The sequence below is a fragment of the Clupea harengus genome, chromosome 12 (assembly GCF_900700415.2).
Source record: "Clupea harengus chromosome 12, Ch_v2.0.2, whole genome shotgun sequence".
Classification (NCBI taxonomy): Eukaryota; Metazoa; Chordata; class Actinopteri; order Clupeiformes; family Clupeidae; genus Clupea; species Clupea harengus.
The window spans coordinates 9,705,940-9,718,439 of NC_045163.1; the positions used below are offsets into that span (position 1 = coordinate 9,705,940).

The following is a 12,500-nucleotide window of genomic DNA, read 5'->3' on the forward strand; positions in this document are numbered from 1 at the left end:
ATACAAGGGAGGTCTGAGTTTAGGATAGACCGATAGTTGCTGGACTAAACATATAAATGCTACAGCTTTGACAAAAAGAGAGCAAAGATTCAGATGGCAGGTAACTCTGGCTCTGAGCTATGGCTGATCTGGGGCTGTTCGACTAGCCGCTATTAGCTTCTATCTGCAGAGGACCCATTTCCCTCTACGGTACCACTTTGTAAATGCCTGCACTTATCATCACCAAAACCAACCAGAACTACACTAAGTGTTCTCTTCTTACGCTAAGCTAAGACAATCTAAGGTGTAACATCAAAGGCTATCAGCCACCTAACAGAAGCTAAAGAGCTAAACATCAGTGAAGGTTACCCTCTCACACAGCTCTCTAGGAATGTTTTTCAAGGGATTCTTAAGAAGTTTTAACTTTATCGTTCGATTTTTTTTGGGAAGGCTGAACATTTTACAGCAGCCATTGGCCATCTTGAGAGAGACTGGAAAATGGGAGAATTTTTAGCAATTACAGATGTCACTTACATATATTCCTTACATATGCTCAGATGTATTAAACTGGCATAAGTCAATAATCATTGGTGTAAACAACAAACCCTGTTGACCCTGTCTATTGACCCTGTCTATTGACTTTTGACAATAGAGAAAGGACTTGGAAGAAGAGCTGACAACACCAAAAAAATATAGTTGGCCATGACTTTATGTGCATGCACATTCACATTACATTACATGGTATGCAGATACACCACAAACCCCACGACCACCACACACCGTACTGCACTGAACCGCACCGTACCAACCACACGCTACTGAAGGAGCAGAGAGGAGAGAATAGCCAGAGAAATAGAGAGAGAGGGAGAGAGAGAGGGAGCGAGAGAGGGAGAGAGAGGAGTGCTGAGAAGAGGACACAGCGGCAGAGGAATGATAGAAAGCGTGTGGAAAGAACGACAGGACTATTACAGGAGCTGACTGAGATTAAGGATCCAACGGGGATAAAAAAGCACACCATCTCTCCTGTAACTCAAATAGCTAAATTATACCAGATTGGTGGTGGTTTATTGCACGTTCTAGACTGCTAGCTCTTAATATCCTGCGGTAGATACATGCCTCATCTCTTCTCATAGTTTAACAGGTGTGAGTGAGCGAGTAGATCACTGCTTTCGCTTTGCTTTGTCTTTCTGGCGTGAGTAAGCTGAGGTCCAGCCATCGGTCTACCCAAACGACTAAGGGACAGAAGTGGAGACATGAGGAAGTGTGAATGTGAGAGTGAGGAGAGAGAGAGAGAGAGAGAGAGAGCTCCTGCTCGGGGCTCTGCATTACCTTCTCGCTACACTTTCGTATGGTGGAGGTGAGCTCGCTGACTACCATATCTATACACTTGAGGGTGGGCACCTGCAGCTTTTGGATCTGCTTTTTCACTATGGCCTCAAAGGCCAGGTCTGGGGTAAAGAGACCGGTCCTGCAGAGGAGGAAGGTGGGTGGTGAGAGAGGGAGAGGGTGAGAGAATCAGAGTAAGGGGAGAAGGGGAAGAACAGAGAAAGAGGGAGTGAAAGAGAGAGAGAGAGGGATAAAGAGGAAGAGAAAGAAAGAAGAGAGGGGTGGGACTGATAGAAGCAGCAGGTTGAGGGGAGAGGTTAAAAACAGCAAAGAGGGAAAGAGGGAAAGACAAACCAAAAGCGGAGGAGAAGAATAAAGAGAGAGAGAAACAATGAGAAGAGCAGAGAAGAGAAGCAAAGAGAAGAGAAAAGAAGAGAAGAGAAATAATGAGCCAGAGCCAAGACGGCCAGTGCATGAAGAAACAAAGTCATCCACAGAGGAGAGAGGGAGAAAGATAGAATACACACATACGAAGAAGGAGAAGACAGAACAGGTGCGGATAGAATAAGAGAGGGAAGTTGGGGAAGAGGAAGAGGAGGAGAAGAAGAGAGGGAACATGTAAACAGCAGAGGAGGGAAGAGAAGGCAAGTGAAACATTTGTTATCTCCTTGAAGCCATTCAACAGGAGGACAGCATCAGGGCTCCCCTCTCACCTCTTCTCGCTCCCTCATCCCTCGTTCCCGCAGACAGGAGGAAAGAAAGGAGAAGAGAGAGAGAGAGAGAGAGAGAAACCCCACGCCACCTCATCTTGCGGGCAACAGCTCCGAGCAACGAGCCATGAGACTCCTGCAGGGGATCTGGAGCCACACAGACAAGCTCCACACCCATCTCACACTCTGCCATCACCCCCCACCCACCTCATGAATATCTCTGGGCCTCCAAAGGTCTTGACTAGATGTTCACTGGAGGCCACATCAGAGGGTCAAGAAGCCCTACTGAGGCAGAGTATCAGCCATTTTGGCTTCATTTCAGTCCCCATTTGAAATCTGTGGACTAGTAACAGCCTGTCTGATCACACTGTACAGAAGAGTGATAGAAGGCAGCTCTGCAGTCCTACATTGTAATGGTGATGTGGAGACTGATGGGTAAAGGGTGGAGTTTGCCTTTGACTCCAGGTGCGCTGCCACTGTCTCACCAGCAGGTGGTAGTATGCTGAGCTCACATGTGACCATGCAAGAATGAACCAGGCTGCTGCTAAATCCCTGGGACTTGCTCTAACCTATCCCCTACTCATACACACACACACACACAAACCAGTTTGATTTTGATTCTTCTTACAAATAGCCCCAAATAACCCAACAGGTACTGCAGCATCTTATATAGAGTAGTGTAACTCCACCAGAGTGAACATGTTAATATGGAGCATCTTTTAGTGCTGCTATGCCAACCTGGTCCCTGGCAACCTGGTCCCTGGCCAGATCCGGAATGAGCTCAGCATGTACACACCTTTACTTCCAAACACTAAGCTAAATGTGTCCGTCCGCACGCACGCACGCAGACACACACACACACACACACACCCAGTGCCTGCCCCCCTACCACCACCACTGCCAACCAGCTACTGCAATGGATAGGAAGAGGAGCCAAGGTGCCAGACAGAAGGAAATAACAGCATCTTTTTCATCTTTGTTTTTCGTTTTGCTTTCTTTTCTTGTCTAGTTGTTTAGTTCAGTGCGAGTTTGAGGGGGGGAAGGGGGACACATAGCCTCTCTCTGCAGGTAGCTGGTTTACCTTCTGCGTACACTGCCTAACCGTATTGACTAGCTCAGATATGACCATGTCCACGCATTTCTGGCAGGGCTCTTTGATCTTCCCGATCTGCCTTTTCACAATGGTCTCAAAGGCCATGTCCGGGGTGAAGAGGCCAGTTCTGCCCGGCACGGACCACAGAGCCAGGCGCAGAACCAGCGCAGAACCAGCGGAAAGAAAAACAATGAAACAGGAGGGAGGGAACAAGAATGAATGATAGGAAGGGTTGAGGTGGAGGGTAGGGCGCGGGAGGGGGTTGGGGAAGGAGGGAGGTTAGGTGAAAGAAAAGAGAGTTAATTAAACAGAATTTAAATCCTTCATGCATTCCTCAAACAGACACATACACACTCAACATGAAGTTATTCCTGATTAAGAATTAAGACATGAAATAAAGGAAAAAAATGAAATTCAGTGACAGATGAAAAGAAGCCAGCCGTGCATGCTTTCATTTATGACATCATCCTCCTGCAGCCCATGTCCATCAGTTCTGTTTGTTCTTCCATAACTCTAACATTCACATCCGTGGGCACTTTTACTGAAAATCAGCATCATCATCATCATCATTACCTAAAGATTTACCAGAGACCTACAGACCTCATCTATCCTAGATGCCAAACAAACACCATCAGAGGCTATTTGGTGTCTGAAAGATACGTGGTCCTGATGACCCTAGGGGCTTTGATGAAGAAGCTTTATGTGTTGTTTTCAACCTCTTCAAACTGTCCACTGTACAAACATTTCTTCTGTTTCTAGCCAGTGCTTACTACATCGACTCCACATATCCAACAGTAATCTCCTCCAACAGCTGTTATACATGACAGGGCAGATATGTGGTGAGCTGTCAGTCATTCTTCAGGCTTGGTGCCGTTTCAGTTACTTGGCAACACTACCTAGATGCCAGGTACTTCATTTCTTTCTTCAGTCCCATGACTTTACTCTCATTAGATTACAAGGAAACCCAGCTAAGCGATCAGCAGTTTACTGTGGCCCAGATGAGATATGGACCAGCTCTGGCCCTGGTGTGGTATGGACCGAGCAGAACCTCAGAATGACTGACAGTAGGGCTGTGCTCATACATACTGGGAAGGTATGAACTAGACTGGTACGAGACAGACACAGACAGAGGGACAGCCAAGGCTACTGATTATTATCTGGGGTAACAGTCACAAATCTAATCACATCATCTGTGAGTGTGTGTGTGTGTGTGTGTGTGTGTGTGTGTGTGTGTGTGTGTGTGTGTGTGTGTGTGTGTGTGTGTGTGTGTGTGTGGATGTCTTTGCTTGTAGCTAGGAATAGGCATAAAGGTCTCTTACAGATGACCAAGGACTGAGATTAGATGTGTGACTGACTGGAGCCCATTAGATGAGCAGATAAAAGGTAAGAATGGGAAGTAGTGAGAGAGAGAGAAAGAGAAAGAGATAGGTAGATAGATAGATAGAGGGAGAGAGAGAGAGAAAGAGATGGGTAGATAGAGAGAGAGAGAGAGAGGGAGAGAGAGGATGGGGGAAGGTGAGAGCAAACGTGCCTGATGCCGTGGATGTTCTTGATGGCGTAGCTGATCTCCTTACGAAGCTCCTTCTCGTCAAACTCCATCTGAACATAGAAAGAAAGAAAAAAGGGAGACAGAAGAGACAGACAGGGAGAGAGGGAGAGAGAGACAGAAAAGGAGAGCGAGACTGTGTTTAGTCCCATGAGTTTAATCCAAACTAAAGTCAATCTAGTGCACTGCATTCCGGGCAGGAATTTCATTAGTGGTAATTGATTGGAATAGCCACACCCCCATCACCTGCTCACAAGCATTAAAGGACCAGCAGTCTAGATTAAGAGGTTCTGTGGAAGATGAGGGAGTTGCATTCTAAAAACTGAATTTCTAACTTTGTCATATTTTCAATGATGTTGTTAACAGTACCATTTTGGTACACACACACACACACATACACACACACCTTTCCACTATCAGAGACAGGGAGTCTCTGTCCACTCTCTCTTACACCTACACACGCACACGCACACGCACACGCACACGCACACACTCTCACACACACACACACAAACGTTTTTTTCCACTCTCACACACTCTCCCCCATGAGTCACACACCAGTCCTGCCATGTTGGGGTCAGTCTAAGAGCTGTGTGGTAAGCAGCACCCGGGGAACACTGGCAGTCAGGCCCCAGGAATCTCCCACACTCCACACTCAACATGGAGGTTGCTGAGATGGCGCCGCCATTACAGCCCTAATACGGCCCAGATCTGGCCCAGAGACTCTGTAGGTCCAGACCCATCTGCGTCCAATGAGCTCAATGCTTCTCATGACATGTCTGTGTGACTGTGTGTGTGTGACTGTGTGTGTGTGTGTTCTTTTTTCCAGAGCAGGATGGTGGAATGTTTTACTCATAAAGGCTGTGCACAGGGCCCGGAGGGAGAGGCGAGTCTAGGCCATGAGTCACACACACACACACACACACACACACACACACACACACACACACACACACACACACACTCACACAAACACACATTCACACGTACACACACACATGCACATAGATCATGTACAGAGATTTCAGCGGTTCAAGAGAGTGGGGATCAGTGAAGGACTTGGGAAGGTTGAGGCAGACACACACAAACCAGACTGAATACATGCACACACACACACACACACACACACACACACACACACACACACACACACAACAGCATTAAAAGGGACTTTCCCCTCTCCTCGACCTGTTACTTTTGGAGCAGTGAGTGCTTTTCTGGGAGCAGGAATTCAGTCCCCCTCCATAACTTTCATAATGTGGAAAATGACCACAGACAAGCAGCACAGGGAGGCCAGCCTCTGTCTGACACACACAAACGAAACGAGCCGTGACGCTCACGTGGGCTGAGTCTTACACCAGCTGGCGCCAGATCCAAAACCAGATTTTGGGCCAGATCCAAAACCAGATCAGGGGCCAGATCCAAAACCAGATTAGGGGCCAGATCCAAAACCAGATCAGGGGCCAGATCCAAAACCAGATCAGGGGCAGGATCAAGGCTGGACCTATGCCAGTTCAAGGCTGAATCCATCCCAGACTGGGCTGCTTCTGATCGAAACGGTAGAGCACAGTGTGACGGTATGAACTGGAGAGACCTGTAGCCTACAAACTCATAATTCTTCACATAACTGAAATAGACTTGGTTGTGGATCCATATCATTATTTGATAGAATAATACATTTTGTGATTATATGTTGCCATATTTAAGTGCCTCTGTTGACATAAATCAGATGTGGTTTAAACAAGAGTAGGTCAACATGTGTATTTAAGGACTGGGAAGATAATGAGCTTTTGCATTCAGCCTTGTATATGACACACACACACACACACACAATCACAGAGATAAACACCTTAACAAGCTCGAAGGGGAATCGCTCATGGAAGATGCGGTTGATCTTGGCACCTCCTGACAGCTCATAGGTGTCGATCTGATCACCGGAGCCCTCAATTCGCTTCTCAAAGTCCACTGAGAACTGCTGCACCATCCTGAGGAGGAGAGAGGAGAGAGGAGAGGAAGAGGAGGAGATATAATGGGAGGAGAGGAGAGGAGAGGAGAGGAAAGTGGATGTAGTGGATGAAAGCGCTTCAGCGAAAGTAGTCACACATGAGTGTGTGTGTATGAAGGTTCTGTGTGTAGTCCAGTGTTGTGTAACTGTGTGTCACATGATTCACACAAGTGGGTGCATCCAATCACGAGCGCTTGTTCATGTGTGCATGGGCTTTAGTGTTTCATGAGGGGAAGTGCTTGTGTTTGCGCGTGCATGTTTGTGTGTATTTGTGACTCACTGTAGCAGGGATTTGGTTTTGTGCGAGTGGTCATCTGGGCGGTAGTGCTTGTGGGTGCATGCGTGCGTGTGTGTGTTTGTGTGTGTGTGTGTGGGTGTGTGTGTGTTTGTGACTCACTGTAACAGGGCTTTGGTTTTGCGTGATGGGTCATCTGGGCGGTAGTGCTTATACTCCTCCACCTCCTTTTCAATGGACAGCAGCTGGCCCTGCAGCTTGGTGCGCAGAGCTGGCAGAGTGTCTCGGATGTGATTGGTCAGTTGCTGATGACATCAGATCCACAGAAAGAGGAAGTACTTATATCAACCAATGAAATTACACCATGTCCTCACACTGACATTAGGGGTTAGATAACATCAATGCGTATTTAGCCCAGAGGTGCTAAACATTGTTGACGTAACCTAGTTGACGTTGTATGTAGCCAGTGCATCACTTCAATCTTTCAACACAATTACAGTATCTTTTCGTATTTGGAGTTCTGATACCAGGGTGCATTCTAAATATATTTCTCATTTTGAGTTCTGATACCAGTGTGCATTCTAAATATATTTCTTATTTGGAGTTCTGATACCAGTGTACATTATAAATATATTTCTCATTTTGAGTTCTGATACCAGTGTGCATTATAAATATATTTCTTATTTGGAGTTCTGAGACTAGAGTGCATTATTAATCGATTTGATATTTTGAGTTCTGAAACGAGAGTGCATTCTAAATAGATTTCGTAATTGGAGTTGTGAAACTAGAGTGCATTCTAAATAGATTTCGTTATTGGAGTTCTGAAACTAGTGTGCATTCCAAATAGATTTCGTATTTGGAGTTCTGAAACTAGTGTGCATTCTAAATAGATTTCATATTTGGAGTTCCGAAACTAGTGTGCATTCTAAATAGATTTCGTATTTGCCGTTCTGAAACTAGTGTGCATTCTAAATAGATTTCCTGTAAGTGTTTGGCTTGTTTGGGTTCCCTCACCTGGTTAAGGATTTTCTGCAGGTAGACGGTCCCCATGCGTTCGGCCATGTGTCTGTAGCTGGCGTGCATCAGGAAGAACTTTTTCTCGGCTGCCATGGAAGCGTGGATGTCCTTCTTCCCATCGATGTCGGCCTGACTGCGGTTCACCACGCCAATGTAACCTGCACAGATCACAGTCTATTAGATCACTTAGGACAGGTTACAGTCAGACCAGTTCCAACAGATTTCAATCACAGGAGTCTGAAACGCCTAACAATCAGAGCAACCCAATAGATCTTAGTCAGATCTGTCCAAACCAGATCACAATCAGATCAGTCCTAACAGATCTTAGTCGAAACTGTCCAAACCAGATCACAATCAGATCGGCCCTAACAGATCTCAGTCCGAACTGTCCAAACCAGATCACAATCAGATCAGTCCAAACAGATCTTAGTCGGAACTGTCCAAACCAGATCACAATCAGATCAGCCCTAACAGATCTTAGTCAGAACTGTCCCAACACATTCTGACCACAGTCTCAATTAATTTGAACTGATCACAATCAGGTCAATCAAAACTGATTACGGATTGAATGAAGACTTTTATTACAGGTACTGAAAAAAATGTAAATAAAAAAACACAACTTGGGTGGTTGATCATGAAATACTGAAAGAGGTTCAAGAGGAAGAGAGAGGTGAGGCGAGAAGCGAAAAGAAGGAAAGAGGAAAATGTGGACAGAGGAGGACGGTGTACAGAATAAACATGCTCATATTTCCTCCTATAGTTAAACTCTCTCATGCATTTCAGTCCAGCAGTGAAGCCCTTTCAGCCTGAGAGGCGGTAGCCTCATAAACTAGGCCTGTGGTTTCATATGCCAAGTCTTTACATGGAGGGAGTGACAGATCAGGCAGAGAGAGAGAGAGAGGGGGGGCTGCAGCATAGCACTCCACACGGACTGGGTTGAGATGGAAAAACTGCAAATCAGCAAATAGCATTCATGGGTTCTCCATAAATATGTTTTATTGCGATTAAAAGTAACCTTTTCTCCAGATGTGGCTGAAATTAAGACATTGTTTTTTACTTCCTCACTGTTTCCAATCTCTCTCTCTCTCTCTCTCTCTCTCTCTCTCTCTCTCTCTCTCTCTCTCTCTCATACACACAAACCCACACACACACACACCCTCTCTCTCAGTTTCTGTCCTTCTCTCTCTGTATTTCTTTCTCCCTCTTTCATTAACTTCCTTCCTCTCTCTTTCACCTTCTTTCTATCTTGTTTTCTATCTTGTTCTCTGTCTCTCTTCTCTCTCCCCCTTTGGCTCTCCCTGTTTCATTGCGACAGTCCCTGCTGCATTAAGCTGTAACACTCTATCACCACTAGAGGGACACACCGAGCTTGTTTACACTCTGCTCCACCAGCTTGGGATAAAATCTCCTCAGGCTCTCTGACCAAAGCAGCAAAGATAGACATAATTATTCCATGCATTTATGGACAAGAAAAACTGAAAACCTTCAGGGGGTCCACTGTTGAAGAGCACTTAGCGCTCAGTAGGTCTACATCTGCGGTCTGAATGTACCGACTGAGGCTGTGCATTACTGTTCATTGATGCTAAAGCTCTGTGACTGTGATGACCCCTACTGATGTTGAAATGGGACTCTGGATTGACATATGCAGTCAACAATTCTGCTAGTCATCATGCCAGTCAGTGTGTTTCACAGTGGTGTTGTGTTGTGTTGTGTTGTGTTGCCCATTGGAGAGAAAACCCCAGGTGAAACAGGGTACTGTTCCTTTAACATTCACAATATAGGATGTCTCTGGTCTCTGTAACAACTACAGCTGATCTGTCTGATCATCTTACCACCTTCTGTCATGAGAGGAAACTCTGAAAGGGATGATGGCCAAAGAATCCTAAGAGTGCCCCCTCGACAGAACTGCACCGTACTGTATGTTCTGTTTAGCCCCACTCAAAGCACTCCTGATTAAAGTCCTGTGTGTTTAGCTGATCAAGAATGCCACAGACAAGTGCAGTCACATATGCAGTTATGAACAGATGGTAAATGTGCAGAGACTGGAAAAACAGGACTGGGAACACTTGCTCAGCAGCAGTTGCCCTCTCCACTGAGGACCACGCCACCTCTAGAGTCCCCCACACCACCTTTGTTGGCCACAAGATGGTGCAAAGGAGCCCCAGACAAATTCTACAAGTGTCTCTTCTACTTACTGACGCTGCATTTGGGCATTTTCATTTGTCTGCTTATGCTTCCATTTTGAATTATGATGGTATTAAAGAGGTAGCAGATCCTATTTGAAATGTTACATTAGCAAATTGTGCAGTGAAACATAGTATCACCTCTGCACCATCTGAGTAACAGGGCAGTGAAACTCAGTACCCCACAGTACCATCCTTCTCATGTAATGATCTGCTAATACCGGTCCCGGCGTAAAAGGTTGATTTAGTTCATTACCCTAAGAAGGGCAGCAGTGGCTTTGCTTTGGTCTTGCATGTGTGTGTGTGTGTGTGTGTGTGTGTGTGTGTGTGTATGTGTGTGTATGTGTGTGTGTAGCAGGGTTTTGGTCATGTGAGAGGGGTCATCCGGGGGGGAAGGGATCGTGAAGGGCACTTCAGTCTAACCACTATAATGCTCTGTGGAGAGAAAATGGATGAAGCCCCAGCAGCTCAAGGTTGCCAGCTTTCTGAGAGTGCAGTAGCTGTGTGTGTGAGGTCCTGGTTTGTGTGTGTGTGTGTTTTCTCCCACCTCTTCGCAGTGGGAGCAGCTTGTTCTCCAAGATCTCTCGAGCATCAGTTCCCTCGTCCATCAGGTCCAGCTTGGTGATCACACCGATGGTCCTCTGACCTATATCACACACAAATATATATATATATATACAAACACACATACGCAGAAATCAAATATGTATTCAGAATTCCTGAGATGTTCCATTGTGCTTCATTTCTGTCTCCCTACATCACTTATCATACTCCATAATGTTCCCTGTTGACTCCGTTCATTAAAGTAATGCACCGTCTGAATGGAAGCCATTAAGGCATGATTTATCTCTTACTGTATATGTGAAAACAGCTGAGCAGTGACTGTCCTACAGTTGACTGGAGCACACAAAACATTCACACACACAGAGAGAAACAAACACACACACACACACACACACACACACACAAACAAACAAACAAAGGCAAAGGCAAAGGCAAAGAGAAAGAGAGAGAGTGTGAGTTTGTGTGAGAGAGAGAGAGAGAAAGACACTGGATGATGGTTGGAAGTAGAGAAAGTGAGACAAACACACAAAGAAACACACATTTGCACAAAGGCACAGGCACAGGCACACACACACACACGCACACACACACACACACACACACACACACACACACACACACACACACACACACACACACACACACACACACACACACACACACACACACACACAAACACACACACACACACACACACACACACACACACACACACAAACACACACACCCTGTGGGTCTACTTCTTTGGCAATCTTGAGGGCATCAGAGTTGGCCAGATCTGCGTTGGCAGGAGAGACGGCAAGCACCAGACAGTTCTCCTTGGTGACGAACTGCATCAGCATCTCCTTGATCTGGTTCTCGATGTCCGCCGGCTGGTCTCCCACAGGGACTTTGGTCATCCCTGGCAGGTCCACCAGAGTCAGGTTCAACACTGGCGGAGAGGAGCAAAGCATACACAGAGATTTCACTTTTTATATAATACCTGTTTCTTACTATGTTGGTAAGGTCCCAGAGCTGTTAAATTCTCTGTATGAAGGATGCAAAACACAAATGTTTGTTTTTAAGGACTATAATTACAAGTGGGATGGTTTTATTGTTAATAGCACTATGTGAATGAACAAAGATAACAATAATCACACAAATTTTCATAGTAATCATTCTTTTGTGAGGATAGATTTTCAGTTCAAACTCTAGTGCTAGAGATTACCGTATACACATTGAAATAGCCTGAAAAGTCCCAGAATGCCTTGCAGTGGCATACCATTTGGGGAGTAGACCCGTAGGTTGATGGGCACAGGAGAGATGCCTTTATTGTGGCCAGTGGCACGGTCCGTCTCTGCCTCGATCTCCTGCCGCACCTCATTGAAATCTGTGAACTTCTTCCCTTTGCAATGGAGAAACTCGGCAAACTCTAGAGAGAGAAAGGAGGAGGGAAAGAGAAACAGAGGTGAGAGAGAGAGAGAGAGAGAGAGAGAGAGAGAGAATAAAAAAACAAGGAGAGACCGGGAGAGAATGATTGAGAGAAGGTGTGTGACAGGTGAACAGAGAAAGGGGAAGAGAGGACCATTGCTCGCATTGATTAGAGACAGAGACAGAGACAGGAGGGTAGGGAAGTCACATGAAAGAAGAAAGCAAAAAGCAGGGGGAGGAGCGTCTGCTTTGACAGGGGGGGTTGCAGCATGTCTCTGAATGATCTCTGAGCTGCCTGTGGGACAGTTTAATCAGTGGAAACACTACCACTACCCAGGGCACCAGCTTTTCAGCACTGCCAAGGCCCATAGGCACCAGGTACTTGTAATGAGCCCAGAAGGGTCCCTCTGCACTACACAGCAGCAGAGCTCA

At 46.0% G+C, this 12,500-nt stretch overlaps 1 protein-coding gene across 3 annotated transcripts in view; it reads right to left on the reverse strand.

Annotated features, from left to right (window-relative positions):
* dnm1a (dynamin 1a) overlaps nt 1-12,500 on the reverse strand; it is a 63,994-nt gene that overhangs the window by 35,910 nt on the left and 15,584 nt on the right. For 2 of the 3 annotated variants that reach the window (XM_031577848.2, XM_031577847.2), the window contains exons 3-10: nt 11,920-12,069; nt 11,386-11,589; nt 10,642-10,740; nt 7,909-8,069; nt 7,057-7,199; nt 6,504-6,639; nt 4,640-4,707; nt 3,097-3,235 (exon numbers count right to left, since the gene is read on the reverse strand). In XM_031577848.2, coding sequence (XP_031433708.1) covers nt 3,097-3,235; nt 4,640-4,707; nt 6,504-6,639; nt 7,057-7,199; nt 7,909-8,069; nt 10,642-10,740; nt 11,386-11,589; nt 11,920-12,069 — 1,100 coding nt within the window. Of the gene's footprint in view, nt 1-1,308; nt 1,448-3,096; nt 3,236-4,639; nt 4,708-6,503; nt 6,640-7,056; nt 7,200-7,908; nt 8,070-10,641; nt 10,741-11,385; nt 11,590-11,919; nt 12,070-12,500 lie in introns of all 3 variants that reach the window. The other variant, XM_042709287.1, reaches the window with a different exon arrangement.